Source organism: Balaenoptera borealis, assembly GCF_965194805.1.
Source record: "Balaenoptera borealis genome assembly, chromosome: 4".
NCBI classification, from domain to species: Eukaryota; Metazoa; Chordata; class Mammalia; order Artiodactyla; family Balaenopteridae; genus Balaenoptera; species Balaenoptera borealis.
Genome location: NC_138861.1, coordinates 77,711,446 through 77,733,578, shown reverse-complemented (window position 1 = coordinate 77,733,578; position 22,133 = coordinate 77,711,446). Strand labels below are relative to the sequence as shown.

General features: G+C 44.1%; 1 protein-coding gene across 4 annotated transcripts in view; it reads right to left on the bottom strand.

Moving 5' to 3' along the window:
* The window catches only part of USP46 (ubiquitin specific peptidase 46), a 63,605-nt gene extending 58,753 nt beyond the window's left edge, over positions 1 to 4,852 (bottom strand). Inside the window, exons 1-2 of one of the 4 annotated variants that reach the window (XM_082390725.1) lie at positions 4,232 to 4,253; positions 3,307 to 3,395 (exon numbers count right to left, since the gene is read on the bottom strand). Coding sequence is in view for 2 of the 4 variants with exons in the window: in XM_082390718.1 (XP_082246844.1) it covers positions 4,232 to 4,267 (36 nt within the window). In the remaining 2 variants the exon portion in view is untranslated. Of the gene's footprint in view, positions 1 to 3,306; positions 3,396 to 4,231 lie in introns of all 4 variants that reach the window. The other 3 variants (XM_082390718.1, XM_082390722.1, XM_082390720.1) reach the window with 3 other exon arrangements.
* Between the last annotated feature and the right edge of the window lie 17,281 nt (positions 4,853 to 22,133).

Here is a 22,133-nt window from a genome sequence, read left to right as displayed (position 1 = left end):
TGCCTCAAATAAGTAACTGACTTACCAACATAAAGTGATCTCTATAAAAATCCTCTAGCTTTGTTACAAATGTTTACTAATTTTACTTCCCCTTCATATCAAGGTGACTTCATCTATTTACAAGAACTCAAATCTGGCACTCATAGTGGTGTCCAATAATATCCTGGGGTTGTTCAATGAATGCTGAAATGGTAATATCTGGTAAATTCAACACACAGTTTTAAACAAAGTAGTTAGCCACTCAAGACTCCAGAAACTACTACTCACTAAGAAGTTTTTGACAACCAAAAATATATATATCAGTTTTACAAGCTGAGGAAAAAAACTAAGGTCCCAAGAAATAACAACAATTTGTCCAGAGGCACCATTAGACTCAGGTTTAGCTGGAGAGACACTCAATGGCACAGATTCCAGTTCTAAGTTACGCTGACTGTAATCATGTCCTCATATAAAATAAAAAAAATAGTCAAACTTGAGTCAAATGCAAATTATATTACAGAAACATCCTGCTGTGTTCATCAGTCCACTGAAACGCTTCTGAGATTCTGTTCAACCTTTATCCCTGTGGATACCACACTGTATTGAAATTGTTTCATCTTTACCAATGTTTTACCCACAAGATAAGAAACCACTGAGCTCCTTGGGGACAGGGGCTCACCTCATTCAATTAAGTACCTGCACATAATATGTGCCAACACTAATATAAAGGTCCTCAACAGATGGCCACTTTCAGGAACAAAATGTAATCTATTTGACACACAGCATTTCTTCCATGGCACATCTTACAGCGCTATTAACATGTGAAATTAAGATTTGATGATTTAGGCCAATTTGCATCAGTACAAGTCACATTTCTAGAGGGCACATTTGGTTTCTCCTAACAAATGCTTCCTCTTTAGAAAATTCCTCAGGCTCTTCAAACAGAAAATCTACCCCCCAAAAACCTTCCATTTGTAGGGCCATAAAAATATGTAGGAAGTTAAATCCATTGGTCTGGACAAAAATCAGAGGATTATCAACAAGGAACATTTCCTTATGCTTGGTAGCAGCTAGTACATTTAAAAAATTACAACACACCAGCCAAACAAGCTTTACTATCTCTGAACCAGACATGCTGTGTGGCTAAGCTGACAAGCCCTAAGCAGGTTGATCAAGAATCACTACGGCAGGAATTCACACGAAGTGAAATTAAAACAAATGGGAACTCGCATTAAACTGCGAGTGGACTATAAAACTTCAGGGGGGCAGGGGACAAGTGGAGGGATGTGAATATTTTCCACAACCCCTGTATCTAAAACTGGCACAAGAAGTGTGGGGAAAAGAGAAGGTGTTTATTTTTCAATCACACAAAGGATTTGCGACAAGGTTTTTCCTGCTCTGCTGGGTCCTTTCTTGCCGGCTGGATGAAACAAATCCACTTCTCAATGCTAGGTCTTGGTTTGTACAAGTCTTACCTAGAAGGATGATATCTTTTAACACTCTTTCTGGACACACATCAGCCTGTTTAAAATATGCCAAATGACCTGTTTAAAAAAAAAAAAAAAACTGCCACTCATTCTTACTATGACTCAGATCAGCTGGGACCAAATGGAGTTGGGAGTGGGAAGGATCAGTAAGAGCCCCAGAGAGAAATGAAAGAAACAGTGAGGAGAGACCCATAGAAAACCTACCTGGAAACAATTCATCATCAAGTGAAGAATCTAAAGAGAGGTCCAATGAAAATGTATGTTTGATCAAGTGAAAAGACAGCAGTCTCCTCATCACAGAGCCTCCTCTGTGGGAAGCAAGACTGGGAGGGGCCAGGATGACCCGAGCAGCCTTTTATAAGGGGCGGAGTTAAGGATTCCCATCCCAGCCTGCCTATACTGCAGTCAGCTTGGTTTGCATAAATGAACATGTGGGTTATCTCAGTGGCTGCTTCCATCAGGTACAAGAAGACATCAAACCCATTGTCCTTTAAACCACTGAAGATGACATAATAATGAGAAAGATGATGTTGATAACAACTGACACTCAGTGAGTACTTGCTACATACTAGGCTCAGTAACTCATTTAATACAAGAGTCCCATGAGGTAGGAACCATTATCATCCCCTTCTTATAGATAAGGAAAGTAGCAGAGAGAGCAACTTGTTCAAGGACAAAAAGCTAGTATATGTTAGAAGCAGGTCACTGAACCCAGGAAGTCTGACTTTAGAGCCCAAGCTCTTCATATCACTTACTCCAGGCACAGTGTCCATACAGAAACGTAAGACCCCCTAGTTATGAATTATTGGTTCCTCACCTCACCTGGGTGATGACCCTAAATTTGGTGCCTTTTTAGGGACTCCATAAGAGGCGCCAACTTTCCCAGACACAGTGCTAGCCCGCTCCTCTCACGTCCTCCCTACAGCTTGCCTCCCTGGCCAAGTTTTACTGGAAACAGGTTGTGACATTCTACTCAGGTGTGCCAAGAAGCCCCAACTGCACTGAGGGCCAAAAAAAAAAAAAAAAAAAAAAGCAGGGGACTGACTTCATCTTGGGACATGCTAGCTCTCAAGTTTCCAGCCTGCTTCAATACAGAGAGGTGTCGCCACACACAAGCAGGACAGGAACACCACCAAGAGCTTCACTGCCCTGTAAGCCCGAGGCCACCCCAGCAGGCACAAAAGAGAGTATTGGAGATGCTCTGGTTTCAGAGTTCCCCTCAGGAGCTGGTCTTAGCAGACAGAGAGACGGAGAAGAAAGGCATCATCTTTTCACTACACCAAGCAACGTTAATGCCACTCGACAGGAAGGAGCAGGAGACCTGTCTCTGTGTGGAGAAGGAAGGCAGAGAGGAAATGGAAACGTGCCAGGAGCCACTCACCACATCTGGTCCTGCACCAATACCTTTGCAGCTATCACTCTGGGAAGGCCCAGCATCTGCTCTGCTGACCACAGCGGTAGCCGTGTCCAACGGTGCTGAAAACTGAAGCCAGCACCAGTGGGTTCTGATTCCACCCCTGAGCTAACACATGGCTCCTTAATGCTCCTTTCCCATGTGTTAATCTTGCAACAGAATGTGGGACAGAAGATTTATAAAGCTTGGTGATGGGGGAAGGGCAGCCAGATCACCTTACTCCCAGGCTTCTCAATCAAGCCTCCTCAGATTCCCTTTAGTGGCCTGTATTATTAGCTTCAAGGGAGGTTCCCCCAAACTGTCATTAAAAGAGCATGTGTTCCATTCAGCCGGGGGGAGGGGAGACTTGATGGGGGGCGGGGGAACCCTGGAGAGCCAAGGCAAAGCACACACTCTCTCATCCTGCACAGGAAGGCAATGCCTTACTCCAGGGGGCGAGCTGTGCTCTCCAAGGCTCTGACAAGTAGAGGTACCAGCAGGATGCACCCTGGGGACTCAAGGGCTGGAGGCTGTTCCTGCAGAAAATGAAAACGAAGGGAAAGCAATGGGAGAAACCCAAGTTAAAGTGATCACCACGTCATGGACCCAGTCCAAATCGGAGCCCAGCAAGGTCCCCTTGCTGTGTCCACGCCCACCAGTCCGCGCTTGGGTCTACAGTGGATCAGGCAGGATAATCCTGGAGACCTCCTCCACGCCCCCAGCCGGCCCCACCCTTAGGGCCTCTAATTGTTACTACCTTATAACCTTGTCCCCCTTTCACAGATGGGAAAACTGAGGCATCCAAAGCAAATGCCGTGCTTTCCTAAACCAGGTAGAACTTCACTTCCCTAACCACAATTTTGCACTTTTTTACAGCTCTATCACATTTCAGATCTCACCAGATACACCTATTGCCTCTGCAAAGTGAATCTTAAATACAGTTTAAGGAGTTAACTCAAAAATGAGATGAGGGCGGTCAGGGAGTCTGGCAGGGCTTTTTCTGTGGCAAGGACAGGATGGGTGCCCCCCCTCCCACCAGCTTCTCCTCCAACCCGGTCCCCCGGGACGTCCGGGTTCTGCCTCCCCCGCAAGACGCTTACCACCGCAACCCGAGGGCGGAGGCGCAGCGGCTCGGCCCGGGGACCGGCAAGCGGGGTCCCCGGTCCCGGGGCCGAGAAGGGGGCGGGGGGCTCGGGGCCGCGACCGGCCCGCCCAGCCCGGTGGCCGGGAACTTCTGGCGGCGCCGCGCCGCCCCCGCCGCCCCCACCCCCACCGGCCGCCGGGCGGGCGTGCGGCTCGGGTTTCCCTTTCTTCGCCTCGCCGCGCCTGGGGCGCGACCCCCGAGGCGGCGGCGGCGGCGGCGGCCACTCACCATATTACAGATGGAGGCGATGTTTCGGACAGTCATTAGTCTAAAGGTTACAGCGATCCCGCACCGCCATCTTTATAAGGTGAAAACAGGACCGGCCATGGTGGAGCGCTCGCGGGGAGGCCGGGCGCGGCGGCGGCGGCGGCGGCGGCGGCGGCGGCGGGGAGGCGGCCTGGGGTCCGGCTTTCAATTTGGCTGGGAGAGGGAGGCCGGGAGGGAGGAGAGGAGGAGGGGAGGGCGGGGAAGGCGGGAGGCGGGAGGGAGAGCGGAGGGGCGGGGAGTGGCGGAGCGAGGGAGCCTGGGCCGCGGCCGGCGGCGCCGGGAGGAGGGGCGGCCCGAGCGCCGCGTGCAGCCCGCGCCCCGAGCGCTCCCGCCGCGCGCCCGGCCCCGACCCGGCCCCGGCCCCAGCCCCGGCCCCAGCCCCGGCCCGGGTCCACGCGGCTCCTCCTCCCTCCTCCGCCCGCCCGCGCCCCCGGCCACCCCGGCTCGGCCTTTTTCTTTTTCTCTTCTGATGTCCTGCTTCACTCTGAACGGGTTGGAATGCGCGGCCAGGCCCTCGCTCGCGCGGCTGCCGCAGGTCCCCCGCGCGGACCCCGACGCGTCGGCGGCCTCCTCCGGCCCGCGGCACCGCCCGGGAAGCAGGGACCGCGCCCGCGTGGGGTGTCGGCCGGCGGAAGGGGCTGCCCTCGGGCCGGGGAAGCGAGGCACGTCGCCGGGGACAGGGGGCCGCTTTCGGTCTTCATTTGTTCTTCTTTCCTGCCGCGCGGCCCCCAGCAGCCCCGGGTTTTTATGTTTGGGCGAGTGGAGGAGGCAAGGGGTAGGGGTGACTACATCCAACTTTTCGTTTCTCCCCGGGGCTCCAGCCAAATGGCACCCGCAGGGACCCAAGAAGTAAATAGGGTCAGGACACGGGAATGTCCAGAGCCCTAGCCAGCCGCGGGCCGGCTGCCTGATCGAGGGCGCCGGGAGGGGACAGGAATCTGGCTCTGAGGGGAGGCCAGCCACGGCGCGCTCGGGCAGTTTGCGACATTAGCAGGTACAAAGGGAAAGTCTCGGTTCTGGACAAGGACTAGGGACGGTCCAAGGAGCGATTTGAATCTAGAAAGAACGAAAACCAAACTTTTCCGCGTCTTCTAGAAATACCTACCTCTCTTGGGGACACCCAACCTCTTTAGGTTTTGAGAAGGGTCATTGTATCGGCTTATACACATTTCCTGCATAAAAGGTCGTGGGTTTTGACTCAAAGGGCGAATCCACACCATTTAGCAGATATGTTCCTGTGAAGTGGAGGAGCCCATTTCCGAAGGTGTGAAACAATTCTCATACAAGGTTGCAATTCAGTGCCTTCAACAGAGAAGTTGTACAAGCGCAACGTGGGGTAATTCTTAAACCAGTATATTTAATGACAAATCGAATTAGAGGAGCAGTTAATATAATTGAAGATAGCTTATATCTAACCAAGAGGAACATACTGGGAAAATAGCACGCTTCCTGTCCTCCATTATCTATGTAGTGTTAGGCATTGTAAGATTTGAGAACCATCGATTGCTAACATCCCTAGGACCTGGGATGGAAATAAGACAAACAACAGCGACTAAAGTTTCCTTGGGGTCATCTTGGCTCTGTATATTTAATGGATTTAAGGAAAAAATTCCTGCTTATGTTAAGTCATTCTGCCTACATCTTATTTCCAAACAGATCCTGAGGATGATGATAGCTCGCTTTGATTTTTTACCATTGTCAGTCATGATGCCCTTTACATTCATAATCTATAGGCACCAACATAATCATCAGGTAATAGATGCTATTATAATCACCTTTTGTAGATCAGTAAAATAAGGCTTAGGGTATCAAGTATCCTACCTCAATCATGTTCCCCAAATGTTACAACTGAAGTTGGTGTGCTAATCTGGCTGAGCACCTTAAAGAGAGGAGAAGGCAGCAAAACACCCCACCTATGGCCAGTTGGGTAACTGACACCTGGAAAGGTTTAAATACTTGAGGAAAGTCATAAAACAAGTTCAGGAGCAACCTCAAGGCTAAAACTCAGGCCTTGGGACTCAATTTCACAGACATTCCACTACGAAGGCATTAATCCAAAACCTTAAATGATATGGAAATTTTATACCATAACAGAGTTCAGTATTTCTGCCAACATTGGCATAATGGATGGCAAAGTCCACAGGATTGAAAATGCCATTGACATAATGAAAATTGAACATCACTCGATTACTGAGTGCTACGTTAGCAAGGCATCCTTTGCATGCCTTTTAACAGCCTAAAGCCTAAAACTGAAGTGTTCAATATAGACAAACATCCAGATTGAAACTCAGGCAGTGAATTACAAACACAGCAAATCAATTGAGCACAGCAGATCTTGTCAGACTCATGAATAATTAAATACATTTTTACACTACTACAAGGTTGGTGTTCACAGATCTAAATTGGAAAAGGCATCAGTTGAAGAAGAATAATTGTAACCTCAGCCTTGTTCAGGGAGGAAACATTACTTGGAGGTGGTAAGAGGTAAAATGATGAAAATGTTGACAAGCTAATGAGAGAACTTTGAGGAAAAGTGTTCCACATATAGGGGCCAGCTGGTATAAACGTATAGAGTTAAAACTGGGAAAAGTGGGCAAATGGAGAGACGGAACATAGGCTAGCACTAAACAGATGAAGGCACATGATCCAGGCCTGGCCAATGAGAGCACCTCATGGCCCAGCCACAATGATTGGTTCAGCTAGGAGGATGTAATATAAACTGAGCCAATGAGAGTTGGCCCTGGGTCTTTGGGGAAAGAAGTGCTCCCCTTCCTGAGTTTGCTGAGCTGATATGATAAAATCTAGAGCTGCCATCTTTCCACTTCCTGAGAATGAAGAAAAATAAAGCTGAGAAATGTAAAAGAGATCCCAACGACATCATTTATCCTGTGGCTGCCAGATCTGTATCCTGGACTCTTCAGCACCTCAAGGTGGTAAAGTCCTTGTTTTCTTTGGTAGTTCAAATTGAGTGTCTGCTGCTCACAACTGAAACAATTCTAATACAGCATTGTCTCCCTATGTCCAAAATTCATTAGGTTCATTCTGAATTCATGGTGTTTCCTTTTCCTCTCTTCTCTAACCACTCCATGGATTTTTCCAGGTCTTCCTCCTCTAGATCTGCCTCCTCCGTGATGCCATCCAAGATTGCTTCCCACCACCACCAATGAACTATATCCAGGTGTTTCCATGCTCACCCTTCTGTCGTTACCAGTTTTGTGTCAGTGCCCCCTCCTGCTTCCCCTCTTTGCGTAGTTAACACCACTCAGCCTTCAGATGACTTGAGACAAGATGGGATGCCTTTGTCATATGTTCTTACAGCGCCATCATTCTTCCCTTCATGGACCTTATATTTGTGAATATGCTTATGCCATCTAGCACACAGCATGGAGGCAGTAGAATGGGTGGTTAAAAAATGAATCCTGGATCCAGACTCTCTGGACTAGGTGTATGATCTTGGGCAAGTGTCTTAACTTCTCTATGCGGAGATTTCTGTATCCATAAAAAGAAGAGGCCCCTTCATAGAGTGTTATTGTGTTAGTTTATGTAGAGTACAAAAAATATGCCTGGCATGCACTAACCACTACATAAGTGACACTGCTATTATTATTGTGCATGTGATTGATTGATTAATGTGTGTTTCCCAACCCTCAGATGTGAAGTGAGAGAGAGGTCTGTTTTTGCTCACCATTTTACACCTAAGAAGGACACAGTGCCTTGTCCATAAGAGCAGCCAAGAAATCAGATATTAAATATTTGGACAGTTGCCTCTCTCCAAGTGGCCTGGAAGCTACTGGAGGGAAGGAACCTTGTCTTGTGCATTTAAAAAAATCTCATCCAGTCTCAGGCACTGTGCCGGGCACATTCGTTCCTTTCCTTTTTTTCCTCATTGCCAAATAGGTTATTGCAGCTCATATGAGATGCAAGTGCTAGTAAACATTTGGCTGTCTCAGGGGAAAACATTTTCCTGACTGTACTTTAAAACCAAACTGGTTTCTGAGGATTATATTTCAATTCTGTGAGGAACTTTATAACAGCCTTTTCCCTTTTTCATCATGTATCAAACAAATTCTGAAGACATGCTTTGGGCCAGATGCTGTGTGAGGCGCCGGTGGTCCGAGGATAAGAGAAGGCAGTCACAGCACTCGTACTGCTCAATTTCTAATGTGAAATTGTTGTTTATGAACGTCTTCACTACTTTTTGCATGCACTTAGTATAAAATAAGGATAAGCTAACTTTGGAGTGAGTTCCTACAACGGGGAAACTGCATCTAAAATCATGCGTGTATTTATGCGTGGTTAAGATTCCCTAAGTCTTTGAAACAATTGGCTTATTTTGAAGTGCCGATTGAAATGCCATTGAAGGACTCTTAAGCTAGGTTGGAACATGATTAGATTTCTATTTGTTAATACATTTTGATTAACTGAAAGAAGAGATGACTGTAGCTGGCTACTGTGTGGGGAAAGAGGGTTGAAGGAGAGCAAAAGGGCTCTAGGGGAGGAGGCCAGTTAGAAATCTGTGGAGAGGGAGTCCCAGAGCTGCTGGGAGCCTGGGTTTAGGTAAGGAATAGCAATGGAAAGGGGAGAAGCAGATAGATCGAAGACATTTTTTTGGAGGTAGTTAGCTGAATTTGGTGATTTACTGGGATGAGGGACAAGGATAAGTCAAAGATGAGACCCAAGTTTCTGACTAGAATGAAAAGGACTGTCATTTTTTATAATAGAGAATGCTGGAGGAGAAGGTGCAGGTGTAGGTGGTTGAGAAGAAGTGAACTTGGTTTCAGAGGTGTTGAGTTGGAGATAACCATGAAACACCTGAAAAGTTATATCAGGTACCACTGGGGCTCAGAAGAGATGTCTGGACTGGAGATAAACCTAAAGGTAATTAATATATAGAAGATAACAGAGGACATGTGGTTATGGATGAAATTGCCTAGGAAGAGTTTTGCCAAGGAGGTTTTCTTTTTTTATGAATTTATTCATTTTATTTATTTATTTTTGGCTGCATTGGGTCTTTGTCGCTGCGCGCGGGCTCTAGAGCACAGGCTCAGTAGTTGTGGCATGCAGGCTTAGTTGCTACACGGCAGGTGGGATCTTCCCAGATCAGGGCTCAAACCCGTGTCCCTTGCATTGGCAGGCGGATTCTCAACCACTGCGCCACCAGGGAAGCCCTGCCAAGGAGTTTTGACTGAGAATAGATGAAGGGATAGTCAGAAAGAGCTCCACTATGCAAGATCAGACGGAGGAAGAGGAGCCAAAGAAAACTAACACAGTGCTGCTAACATGGTAGAAGGAAAGCAAACAAACATGCAACATCGCAAACTCCAGAGTATTTTAAGATGGGAGGGGGTAGTCAAAAGTATCAAATACAGCTAAGAGATGAAAGAAGATGATTAATAATAGTAACAATGTTCAATTCTTGAACAGAACTTTAACATGCATTTAATCCTTCTGACAGCCCTATGAGGAAGGCATATATATAATCCTCATTTTAGAGAGAAAACTGAAGCTCAGAGAGTTTAAGTAACTTGCCCAGATTCATTTAAGCATTATTTCACCAGAACCTATTACTCAAAAGTTCTTTGAATTCTATCAAAGGCAGTTTGCATGGAACAGTTAGGATATTGGATATTAGATAATCCATATTGGAATGGATTAATAAATAAGAGGGAGGTGAGAAAACAGACTAAAGGTGTTCGGCTTTCAAGGGAAGAAGAGATAGGGAACTAGACAATTGAAGAGCTCAAAATTACTTTCATGGAATGGGTCTCTGCCTGGTTTGCAAGCACCTCCTTTAAATCAAATATTTACATCACTCTCCATGCTTCCAGGCCTGCAGCCTCACCCTCCGATGATTATTCTTCCTTCTATTTCAAGTCCACTCACTCCTCAAAACTCCGTTCAAAGCTCACTTCCAGAGGAAGACTTCCCAGTTTCACCTTTCTTGATAGGTTTTTATCAGAGGTCACTTTTGACGTTCCTTTAAGATTTTTTTTTTTTTTTTTTTGATGTGGACCATTTTTAAAGTCCTTATTGAATTCGTTACAACATTGCTCCTGTTCCATGCCTTGGCTTCCTGGCTGCAAGGCATGTGGGATCCCGGCTCCTTGGTCAGGGATCAAACCCACACACCCTCCCAGCGCCCCCGCATTGGAAGGCAAAGTCTCACTCACTGGACGGCCAGGGAAGTCCCTTGACGCTTCTTTAGAAACCTGAAATGCCTGGCACAACGCTAGGTGCACACAGGAGGCTCTCAGATAATTGACAGGTAATTAATTCTTTACCTACCACACTTGGCTCACTTAATCAGAGCCATTTTACTCACCACCCTGCTTTCCTGGTGGTTTTCTCTTTCCTCTAAGTTCTGATCTGAATTATATAGAATTTACAGCCCTCATGGGTATGAGGAGGGCAGGGTTTAGAAGGTAAGTGTGTGGTAAGGAAGTTGAAGCAAATGAGCTTCCCTCATTTAGAAATAAGACTTCTAGAGAGATTTGGTCATAAAATAAGGAGAGATCTCAGCACCTTAAGGGAGGCAAGGGAATCAATGGAAGGGTTTGGTCATCTTATTTATCCCTTTTACCATAATTATTAGTACATTCGTCATCAAAATGTGAGGAGCTAGTGAATCTACAAGTAAGGCTTGATGGGGTGCCCTTATGGGAAGGGTAGGGGTCATGTCAAGGGCCCAAGAGCTTTGGAAAGGAGGAAGTACATCCATTAGATTGAGGAAATTAACATGAGATGGCCTCCATCTTCTTAGTAGACAGGAATGGACGCTCCATCACCCCCTAGAGGTTTTGACTGCTTTGTTTACTGCCATACCCCTTAGAATAGTAAGGCACATAGAAGGCACTCAATAAAATATTTGTTGAGGGCTTCCCTGGTGGCGCAGTGGTTGAGAATCTGCCTGCTAATGCAGGGGACACGGGTTCGAGCCCTGGTCTGGGAGGATCCCACATGCCGAGGAGCAACTAGGCCCGTGAGCCACAACTACTGAGCCTGCGCATCTGGAGCCTGTGCTCCGCAACGAGAGAGGCCACGACAGTGAAAGGCCTGCGCACCGCGATGAAGAGTGGCCCCCACTTGCCACAACTACAGAAAGCCCTCGCACAGAAATTTAGACCCAACACAGCCATAAATAAATTAAAAAAAAAAAAAGCAAGGGCTCCCTTACTTAATTCCCATAGTTATAGTTCTAAAAAAAAAAAAAAAAATATTTGTTGAATGGGCGATTGAAAGGATAAGATTAGAAGAAGACTCTCTAGGGTAAGAGAATAGTTGTTCTAATAGCCTAATCAGATTTAGAACAGGCTTTCTTTGGGGGCATTTACATTCTGTCCATGTCCATAAACACTATTTACAATAAAGGAAAGATGTATGCCTTCTCACCAGATTATACCCTAGTGTGCTCCCAGCCCATATGTGATCACTTCCATAGTTTTAACAGCCTCCCGACCACCACTGCCACCTGGTGGAAGGGCAGGGATTCACAAGTGGCACCTGGAATGAGACTTCCCTCAGGCAGCAGCACCTGTAATTCTCCTTTTGTGATCATGCCCTTCTAGAAAGCTGGCAACCATGTGGTTCATTGAAAACAAGATAAGACTGTCCTGAACTCTCTCACTGTACAACTTTGTCCCCAGTGAAGGTTTAGGGTTCTACTCTTGCATTTCTTCTCAGAAAATAGGGTCAGACAGCCAAATTAAGGGTGACACTGATAAGGCCACATAAGCAGATCCTCCTACTGGTGGCTGTGGTGCTATGTACCTTGAAAAGCACTATACACATGCCAGTCATCACTCGCTGTCACCAGTGACCAAAAAGAGATAGGCTCTGAGGAGCTGACAGCTCTGAATGCTATACATACTCAAGCCTTTCAAGCTCTGCATGAACTAGGTAAATAGATTCAAAAGTTTCAAGAGTACTAATTGATTCAAATGATTACAAGTGATTTATGCTGTTTTTGATGGAATTCTGGTTCAACTGGAACCTTTGAAACAATGATCCTGTCGATGTTTCCATTTGAAGCACACTATACTCATTGCTATTTAGACTTTATTTTTGAATAAAAAGGACAATTCAAGATAGCTTACTTATCTTCTTTTGGGGGGGGTAATTATGAGCCATTTAGTTGAAGTCACTATTATAATGTTTCAGCAACAGCTATTATTGATTCCTACAGGTTATTACAACTTTTTAAAAGAGCTGTTGATATCACGTCTAAGCACAAAGCATGAAACTTTCCTATGTTTTTAATATTTTAAATTAAAACATACATTCAGAAAATTTAATTTTTAATTAAAACATAAATACATGCATAAATCTTAAGTGAATTGTCACAAAAGAGGCACACCTGTGCACCACCACCCAGGTAAAGAAATAGAACATAACCAGCATCCTGAAGTCCTCGCCCATACTCCTCTCAATCACTATCCTGTCTCCTCCGAAGGTAAACCTACACTGACTTCCAAATCCATAGCTTAGTTTTGCCTGAGTTTTCTGTTTGTGTTTCTATAAATAAAATCACGCAGTGTTTAACTCTTTGTTGCCTGGCTTCTTCCGCTCAGTATTATGAGATTCAGGCATGTTGCTCAGAAAAGCTGTAGTTTGTTAGTTTTTGTTGCTGTATAGTATTGTGTTGTACGAAGATGTCACAATTTATATGTAAATTCAACACCATCAGATATTTGGTTTGTTTCCAGCTTGAGGCTATTACCAAAAATGCTTCTGTGAACGTTCTTATATGTGTCCTTTGGTGAACATGGGGCACACATTTCTGTTGGATATACGTTTAGGTGTAAGTTGCTGGGCCATAGGGTAAGCATGTGTTCAAATGGGGTGATAATGCCAAACCGGTTTTTAAAGTGGTCATACTAATACTTGCACTAGCAGAGTGTCAGAGTTCCTGTTGCTTCACATCCTACCTATACTTAGTATTATCAGACTTTTTTTTCCCATGGTCTAAATCAGCATTGTTTTAGGTCTGTGAAGATTGAGAAGTATAAAATACAGGGACTGCCTCGACCAATTATTGCATTTGCATAATTTTTAAGTGAATGCTCTTCCCTCTTTTCAACCTGAAGAACTCCTCCTTTTCCTTCAAAATGTACCTCATCTGTCTCTGAAGCCTTCCTTGATCCCTTCCTGCAGTTAACCACTTCCACCTTTGAACCTCTTTTTTTTTTTAATTAAGTATTTTATTTATTTACTTTTGGCTGCATTGGGTCTTCGTTGCGGTGCGTGGGCTTCTCATTGCGGTGGCTTCCTTTGTTGCGGAGCACGGGCTCTAAGGCGCGTGGGCTTTAGTAGTTGTGGCACACGGGCTCAGTAGTTGTGGCTCGTGGGCTCTAGAGCGCAGGCTCAGTAGTTGTGGCTCACGGGCTTAGTTGCTCCGCAGCATGTGGGATCTTCCCAGACCAGGACTCGAACCCGTGTCTCCTGCATTGGCAGGCGGATTCTTAACCACTGCGCCACCAGGGAAGTCCCGGAACCTCCTTTTCATAGCATTTATTATGTATGATGAATTTTTTAAAATCCCATTCTTATTAAGCCATTTCTTGGTGTTAGGGACTTCCTCATATGCAGCCCCTTGCATATGGACATACTCCCTCCGTCCTACATATACAAAACATTACCTATCTTTCAAAATGTGGCAAAATATTACCAATATTAAACTGCCCCTGATCTTTTAGCTATAAAAAATTTTCCTCTTTTTGTTGATCTTTCATAATATTCTCAATCAGCGCCTCTCAAGCTTTAATGTGCATATGAATCACTGAAGGATGATCTTGTCAAAATGTAAATTATGATTAAGGCAGATTCTGCATTACTAGAGCCCAGTAATGCCAATGCTGCTGGTCTTCCGCGTCTGCTGAGGAGACAGAGGTGAAGTCCCCGTTCGTGGGGGACTACGCCGGGGGAGGGCCCCGCGGCTGCATCTTGCGGCCCCTCGGAGACCGCGGCGGAGGAGGAGGCGGTGGCCGGGCCCAGGCCCCAAGGCCGCCGCGCCGACCCGCGCGCGCCCCCGGCAGTGCGACCCGCGAGCCGAGATGGGTATCCCGGGAGCGAGGCCGGAGACCTATCAGACTTTTTAACTTTAGCCATTTTGGTGAGTGTGTGTGTTTGTGTGTGTGTATTTCATTGTGGTATTAAAATACTGTATTTTAATAAACGATTGTGTTTCCTTTTATAGCAGAACAGAGGGAACCATATACAACTTAATAATGCTCATCAAAATATTTTTGGTACTGAGTCCACATCATCCTATTTCCTTTTAAGCCCATCTCAATGAGCAGTCCATGTCCCAACTAGTATAAAAATAATAACATAGATATGTGACAGGTCCATCTGAACCATCTAGCAAACAGAAGGATTCATCTAATATCTCCTCGAAATGAAACAAGATAGAAAAATGAATAGTCAACGACTATAAGCAGTAACAGAAAACAACCAGCTTTAAAAAAAAATGAAGTAGAATAATTGAATATTACAGTTAGATTCATCTAATTCAACCAACTTGGAACCAGGAGAGGTTAAATGATTAAGACCCATATCGGTTGCAGACAGAGGTAGAACTAGAATTCTAGTCCATACACTCCTGGTCTTTTAAGGATACCCAAAATTGTATTCAATGTGCTTTCTTTTTTTAAAAAAAAAAACTTTTTATTTATTTATTTATGTATTTTTGGCTGTGTTGGGTTTTCGTTTTCTATGCGAGGGCTTCCTCTAGTTGCGGCAAGCGGGGGCCACTCTTCATCGCGGTGCGCGGGCCTCTCACTGTCGCGGCCTCTCTTCTTGCGGAGCACAGGCTCCAGACGCGCAGGCTCAGCAGCTGTGGCTCACGGGCCCAGTTGCTCCGCTGCATGTGGGATCTTCCCAGACCAGGGCTCGAACCTGTGTCCCCTGCATTGGCAGGCAGACTCTCAACCACTGTGCCACCACGGAAGCCGCCAATGTGCTTTCTTAAGTCTAAAATTTCTCTTTAAACTCAATTTAATTTCCCAGAGTCCAGATTAATTTTGTAAGTGCACTTAGTTAACCATGAAAGAACACTCTGTCCACATGTTGTAATTATATAGCCATGCTTTCTCTCTCTAACTAATTAGAAGACAACTCAACACTGAAATCCAATCTCAACAGAACATGCTATCTGGCTATCACTCTTCAGAAAGGCAAAGCAGTCTGCCTAAATTCTCACTACTTTCTTTGCCAGCAAGTCAAGGCTTAGAGTTTTATAAAGCAATCCATGTAAATACTCTGCTCTGTCTTCCTCTAAGGACTCAAGGGGGTCAGGGGGCTAGCTCTATAATGTGATGGCTTTCTTGTAGGAAGATGTCACCATTGACCCACAATCAATAGACCATGGACTTTGAATTATGGTTCTGCAATGATCTATATACATTCATCCAGAGCTTCTAGATGACAAATGGCACACAATTACAAATGTCTAGCCTCTGGCTACTGACCAAAATATAGCTAATTTATCCCTATAAAGTTCATGGTTTGAGGGCTTCCCTGGTGGCACAGTGGTTAAGAATCCGCCTGCCAGTGCAGGGGACATGGGTTGGAGCCCTAGTCCGGGAAGATCCCACATGCAGCAGAGCAACTAAGCCCGTGCGCCACAACTACTGAGTCTGCGCTGTACAGCACACAAGCCACAACTACTGAGCCCGTGTGCTGCAACTACTGAAGCCCGCGTGCCCAGAGCCCGTGCTCCGCAACAAGAAAAGCCACCGCAACAAGAAGCCCACGCACCACAACGAAGAGTAGCCCCCGCTCACCACAACTAGAGAAAGCCCATGCGCAGCAACGAAGACCCAACACAGCCAAAATTAAAATAAATAAATTTATTTTAAAAAAGAAAGAAAAGAAGACATTCTTGTCTTCTTTAAAAGAAAAGTTCATGGTTTGAGTCTCTGCTAACAGCATCAGCAAACCATCTATAGACTCTAACTTTTACCATCTTGGTCTGGATGGGACCATCTGGGAAATACAAGCTCTCCTCTATTTCACTGCGGTATTAATTTAAGGTACTGTATTCCCTTAAATCAAAAGCCCCAAAACAATGATGCACAGACATATTTAGTTTAACCATTGCAGTGTTTAAAATCTATTTGAATTAATGCCAACATTTGAAATCTAGAGAATCCACATAAAAATTCAGATTATCAGCCTTTCTTGAAATATCAAAAGCTCTAGCCATTCAGGGACCTTGCTCCTGGTAACAGCCAGAAGCTGACGGGTGGCTTCCTTCAGTGGGGACATATTTCCCTAATCCACCAGTCTCCTGTCCAGGCCTCTTCACTCCTTTATGCTGCCTTCCTGGCCCCCATAGGCATTTGAATTTATGACTCCTGCCCTTATCAAATAGTATCAAGGCCAGGTTTCTGCCTGGAGCTCCATGCCAGGGCTTTGGCAGCAACTTGAAGAATCTCAAAACAGGCTGTGTGTGTAATTCCGGTCCCCTGCAGGGCCCTGCTGGATTGCCCAATGCTGTCCTTTGCCATGCTCTTTCCATGGGCTGGATATTGGCATAATACAGAGCTTCACTGACAGACAATGGGGCTGCGTTCATTCAGGGAGATCTGGGACTTCTGTTATGCCCCAGGAGCCTGATTCCCATTTTCTCTTCCCAAGTACATGGGTAGAAACATGCTGAGAGATGTAGTTTAGCTTTCTCTAATCTGTAGAAAATTCAATTGGCAAGGTCTGCAAGCTTGGCTCTTCTTCTAAGCATCTGTATTCCCCACCCCCCAACCCCGGTGAGTCAGTGCATTCAACAATGCTATTTAAAATTCAATAAATAAAGGCAAATAAAATTTAAAAAACAGATCATCACATATAAAAAACCAACTAAACAAATCTTTCGCTCAAAATGTCAAGCGTTCGGGGACTTTAATAAAATATTGAAAGTATGTTCCCTAGAGGAGATAAGCAATTCAAAACTAGGACGTATGAGAACAGTACTAAGTGATCCTTCAAATACAAATGGCACCCCATGCCCTAATGGATACAGAACCATGTTACCTGATGCGATGACGCATATCATGCAGTGGGAGTCTCTGGGGCCCAGTGGACAGCAGCTGTGCAGGATCTGAGGCTACAGATGTGAACAACAGTGGTCCATGGGAATCCACAGGAGAGATTAGTTCAATGTCATGTAGAGCCACGCTGTACAGGAGTTACTGTTGTGAAAGTTTCCCAGAGTTCTGGTAACAATGGGTAGTCAGAACCTAGATTGTCTCAACCAGGGTAGAGCACCGTACAGGGTCCAGGACTGCATAGGACTACTCTTGTCTGTTGGGCCCTTCTTGAAGGAGTTAATATATCCACCTCTCTTTTCTTGAATTATCAGTGGTCATTGATCTTGTGACCTTATTTTGAAGTAACTGCTCAGGTGTGTACCCACTTGGTGTTTTGTCCCCAAGCTCTGATGAGGTAGTCCCAAAAGGCTATCCATTCCATAGCTATTTTAGAAATCCCTAAAGAAGTTTGTTAGAAATGCAGATTCCATGTAGATTCCAGGGCTCTACTCCCAAAGACTCTGACCCAGTAGGTCTTGATGGGGACCAGGAACTTACATATTAACCAATGCCCCAGGGGATTCTGATATATATGGTCTGTGGCCATACTCTGAGAAACGCTGTCTCATAAGGCTGATGCCAACACTTCATGGTTCAATCTCCAACATCAATTTTAAAAACATACTTTTGATGAATATAAAACCTGAATATAAAAATCCTGAATTCATGATAATATGAAACCCTCCTGTAATTATTGAGGTTGTATAACTGAAATTGGGGGGGGTGTAGGCAAAGAGTTTATCCTGCCCTTCCCATATGACCTGTTTTTTGGGGGTAATCAAATAGTGTTTGAGAGAAAGTTGTTGGTTATAGAAGTCCAGCTAATAAATGCAGAAGGAGTGATTTTTTAAAATTTGTAATTTATTTTACAGCTATGAAACAAGAGTTTAAGGAATGAGCATAAGTGGAAGCTAAAGCCATTCAGTGAAAGGGTAATGGCTAACTTGGTAGTGGGGGACACCACCTCAACCCACTAATAAAGCCTAGAAAAATGGGACAAATGTGCCATTATGGGCCTTGCAACGTGATGCACCAGAAGTATGGAAGGTTTTCTCGACCCAAAATTCAACTTGAATCTCCAGTTTATAGAAAATAAACAAGTTAAAAAAAGAAAAAGAAACAAGTTAAATGAAGATAAAGAAACACACTAAATGCCAGTAAGGGGAAACGGACAAATCCAGAATGTGGGTCATTTTACAGGAGAAACTACCCAAATTCTACAACAAATCAGTGATCAGGTAAAGGAGGAGGACCATTATCAAATAAAAGAGACTTAAAGACATAGCCAGGGCTTCCCTGGTGGCGCAGTGGTTGAGAATCTGCCTGCCAATGCAGGGGACACGGGTTCGAGCCCTGGTCTGGGAAGATCCCACATGCCGCAGAGCAACTGGGCCCGTGAGCCACAATTACTGAGCCTGCGCATCTGGATCCTGGGCTCCGCAACAAGAGAGGCCACGATAGTGAGAGGCCCGCGCACCGCGATGAAGAGTGGCCCCCACTTGCCGCAACTAGAGAAAGCCCTCACACAGAAACGAAGACCCAACACAGCCATAAATAAATAAATAAATAAATAAATAAAAATAAAATGACTAATACTCTAAAAAAAAAAAAAACACACATAGCCAAATGCTATGTGTGGATCTTGTTTGGATTCTGATTGGAAAAAACCAACTGTAAAGAGAGAGTTTTGAGACAAGCGGGAAAATCTGAACATGGACCTGGTATTAGAGGATAATAAAAAAAATTATTAGGTGTAATAATGGCAAATAGTTATGGTTTAAAATGTTTTTATCAATCTAGAAATGCATACTAAAATTTTTACTGGTGAAATGACATAATGTCTGGAATTGCCTTGAAAATGACTGAGTAAAAATAAAGGTGGGTGGGCAGATGAAATGAGAGTGGCAAAATATTGCTAATTGCTGAAGACTGGTGCTGAGTATGTGAAGCTTCTCCTTATTTGGGGGTATGCTTGAAATTTTTCATAATAAAAAGTTTTTTAAAATATACTTTTGCTGTAGGCACTCACCCATTACAAGTCAGGCTAATGAGTCAAGAAGTTGAGGTTATTATTACTCAGGAATTAAGCATTCCCTTCTACTGGCAACTCTCCTATAAATGCCCAGAACTAAGTTTTCATATCTTGAAATCCATTTTTTTCTCTCACAGCCCAAAAAAGCACTGGTGGTTTTTTTCCCACACTACTCTCTTCTGTAATAGCTTAATGAGATGCACAGAGTAAATGGAACTCCATTTGCTATTGCTACTTTGGCTGCTCAAGAACCATTAAAAGACCTTTAAATCATCACTCATCTATTAAGTGAAAGAAAATCCTTGAGACTTCCCTGGCAGTCCAGTAGTTAAGACTTCGCCTTCCAATGCAAGGGATGAGGGTTCGATCCCTGGTCTGAGAGCTAAGATCCCACATGCCATGCAGCCAAAAATCCAAAGCATAAAAACAAGCAATATTGTAACAAATTCAATGAAGACTTTAAAAATGGTCAACATCAAAAGAAATTTAAAAAAAAAAAAAGGGAGGGAGGGAGAAAGGAAGGAAGGAAGAAAACCCTTGTCATTAAATTAAGGGAAAACCACTCTTCATACTCAGGAGTTTGGGGTGTTTAAAATGCACTATTTAGATAGTGAAAAAGTGTTGAAGCAAACATGGCTGTACTTTGTTGTAGCCTATTTCTAGAGGAAAAGAGGAGCCCTCTTAGAATATTTACAACCTACTTTGTTCTTGGTTACCTAACAGAAAATGGCTTCAGATTAAGAACTAAAATTTCCTGAACCAAGAAGTATTCTAATTAATCGATCTGAGCACATTTGTAAATGTTGAGGTCAGTACTGTAAAGATTGGTGCAGTAATTTAATTCTTAGAGGCTATTTGGCTTTCATTGCCTTTAAAACTCAATTTGGCTACTTCACTCACTCCAGGGTGGCTAATTACCAACCACAACACAATTCTCCTGGCCATCATTCCTGCAAACGTCTATCTCCAACCCAGAAGACATCAGCCAGGGTATTAACTTAGGCCCTTTTTATTATAGTAATTCTATGGTAATATTTCCAACTTTGTTTTTTAAAAGTCTTAGTCAATAATCTACCAGGTTGCTATTATGGCTTTTCTGTGAAATGTCAAGTGCTATTAAAATCAAGGTTTAGGGACACCTAGCAGAATTTCTCAAAGTGTATTCTGGGAATACCTGCATCAACTGGTGGGTTAAAATTGCAGATTCCTGAGTCCCCTCTCCAATCAGACTCCATCAGACTCTCTGCTGATGAGCCTGGAATTCTGCACCTTTAGCAAGTGCGGCAGGTAGTTCTTTCACACACTAAAGTCTGACAACCAAGCTTTCAAGAATGTGAGGTTTCTCTCAAGTCTCTGAGAACAACAGAGGATAAAGACACAAATTAAACAGCAGCAGGAGGAAGCAATCAGCCAGCATGTGGACCACACCACAGCACAACTGACCTGTCCACCAGCTGATAAACAGGTAAACAAAATTTAGTATGTCCAATCAATGGAATATTATTCTGCCATAAAAAAGGAATAAAGTCCAGCACTGAATAGCACTACTCTTGTTTGTTTAGCCTTGGAAACATTATGCTAAGAAGCCAGAAACAAAAGACCGCATCTTGTAGTATACAATCCCATTTATGTGAAATGTCCAGAACAGGCAAATCCCAAGAGACAGGAAGTAAATTAGTGGTTGCCAGAGGATGTGGGGAGGAGAGAGGTAGGGAGTGGCTGCTAGTGGGTGAGAGTTTCTTTTTGGAGCCATGAAAATGTTCTGAAATTAGATAATGGTGATGATTGTACAACTCTATGAACATACTAAAAAATACTGAATTGCACACTTTAAAAGGGTGAATTTTATGGTATCTGAATTATATCTCCAAAACTGTTATTTAAAAAGTTAAAGGTGTTGGAATAAAAAAAAAAAAGAAAAGAAAAAAGGAGGACATTTTTTTCTACACCGTAAGAGGCTTAAGCTTTGAAGACATAACTAAATACAGTAAGTAAACCTTGTCTGAATCTTGATTCAAACAAACTGTAAAACAGACATTTTTAGACAATGGGGGAAGTCGAATATGAATTTGGAATTATTGTTTACTTTCTTAACAATCATGCTGGCATTGTTGTCAGGTACGATTATGTCTTTTCTTTTGAGATTAATACTGAAATATTGAGGGGTGAAATAACATGATATCTGGGGGTTTTCTTTAAAATACTTCAAGGAAAAAGGTAGATAGATGGAACAAGTATGCAAAATAAATGCTGGTTTTGGTTGATAGCTGTTGACTGGAAGATAAATACACAGGGACTTGCTGAATTTTATCATTGGGCATATTTGGGAATTTTCATGATAAAAATTTAAGAATGAAGGAACTCAGGGCTTCTTGATTATTTTAATGTGTTTTGATTCCAAAAATTTCAGTTGTACCTGCAGTGTTAGGGTGAGATTGAAGGGCAAATATTAGAGGCAGGTTCTTACTTTTTAGCTTTTCAACAGGAAAAGGTCAGAGGGAGAATTGAGAATAATTCCATAAACTCAGAGAAATTAATGGACAGACTAGAAAGGCACTGAGCTCAAAGTTCCTTGGTCATTTTCAAAAAAGAGAAAAGCAGGACTTCCCTGGTGGCGCAGTGGTTAAGAATCCACCTGCCAATTCAAGGGACACGGGTTCGAACCCTGGTCCAGGAAGATCCCACATGCCATGGAGCAGCTAAGCCCATGCGCCACAACTGCTGAGCCCGTGTGACACAACTACTGGAG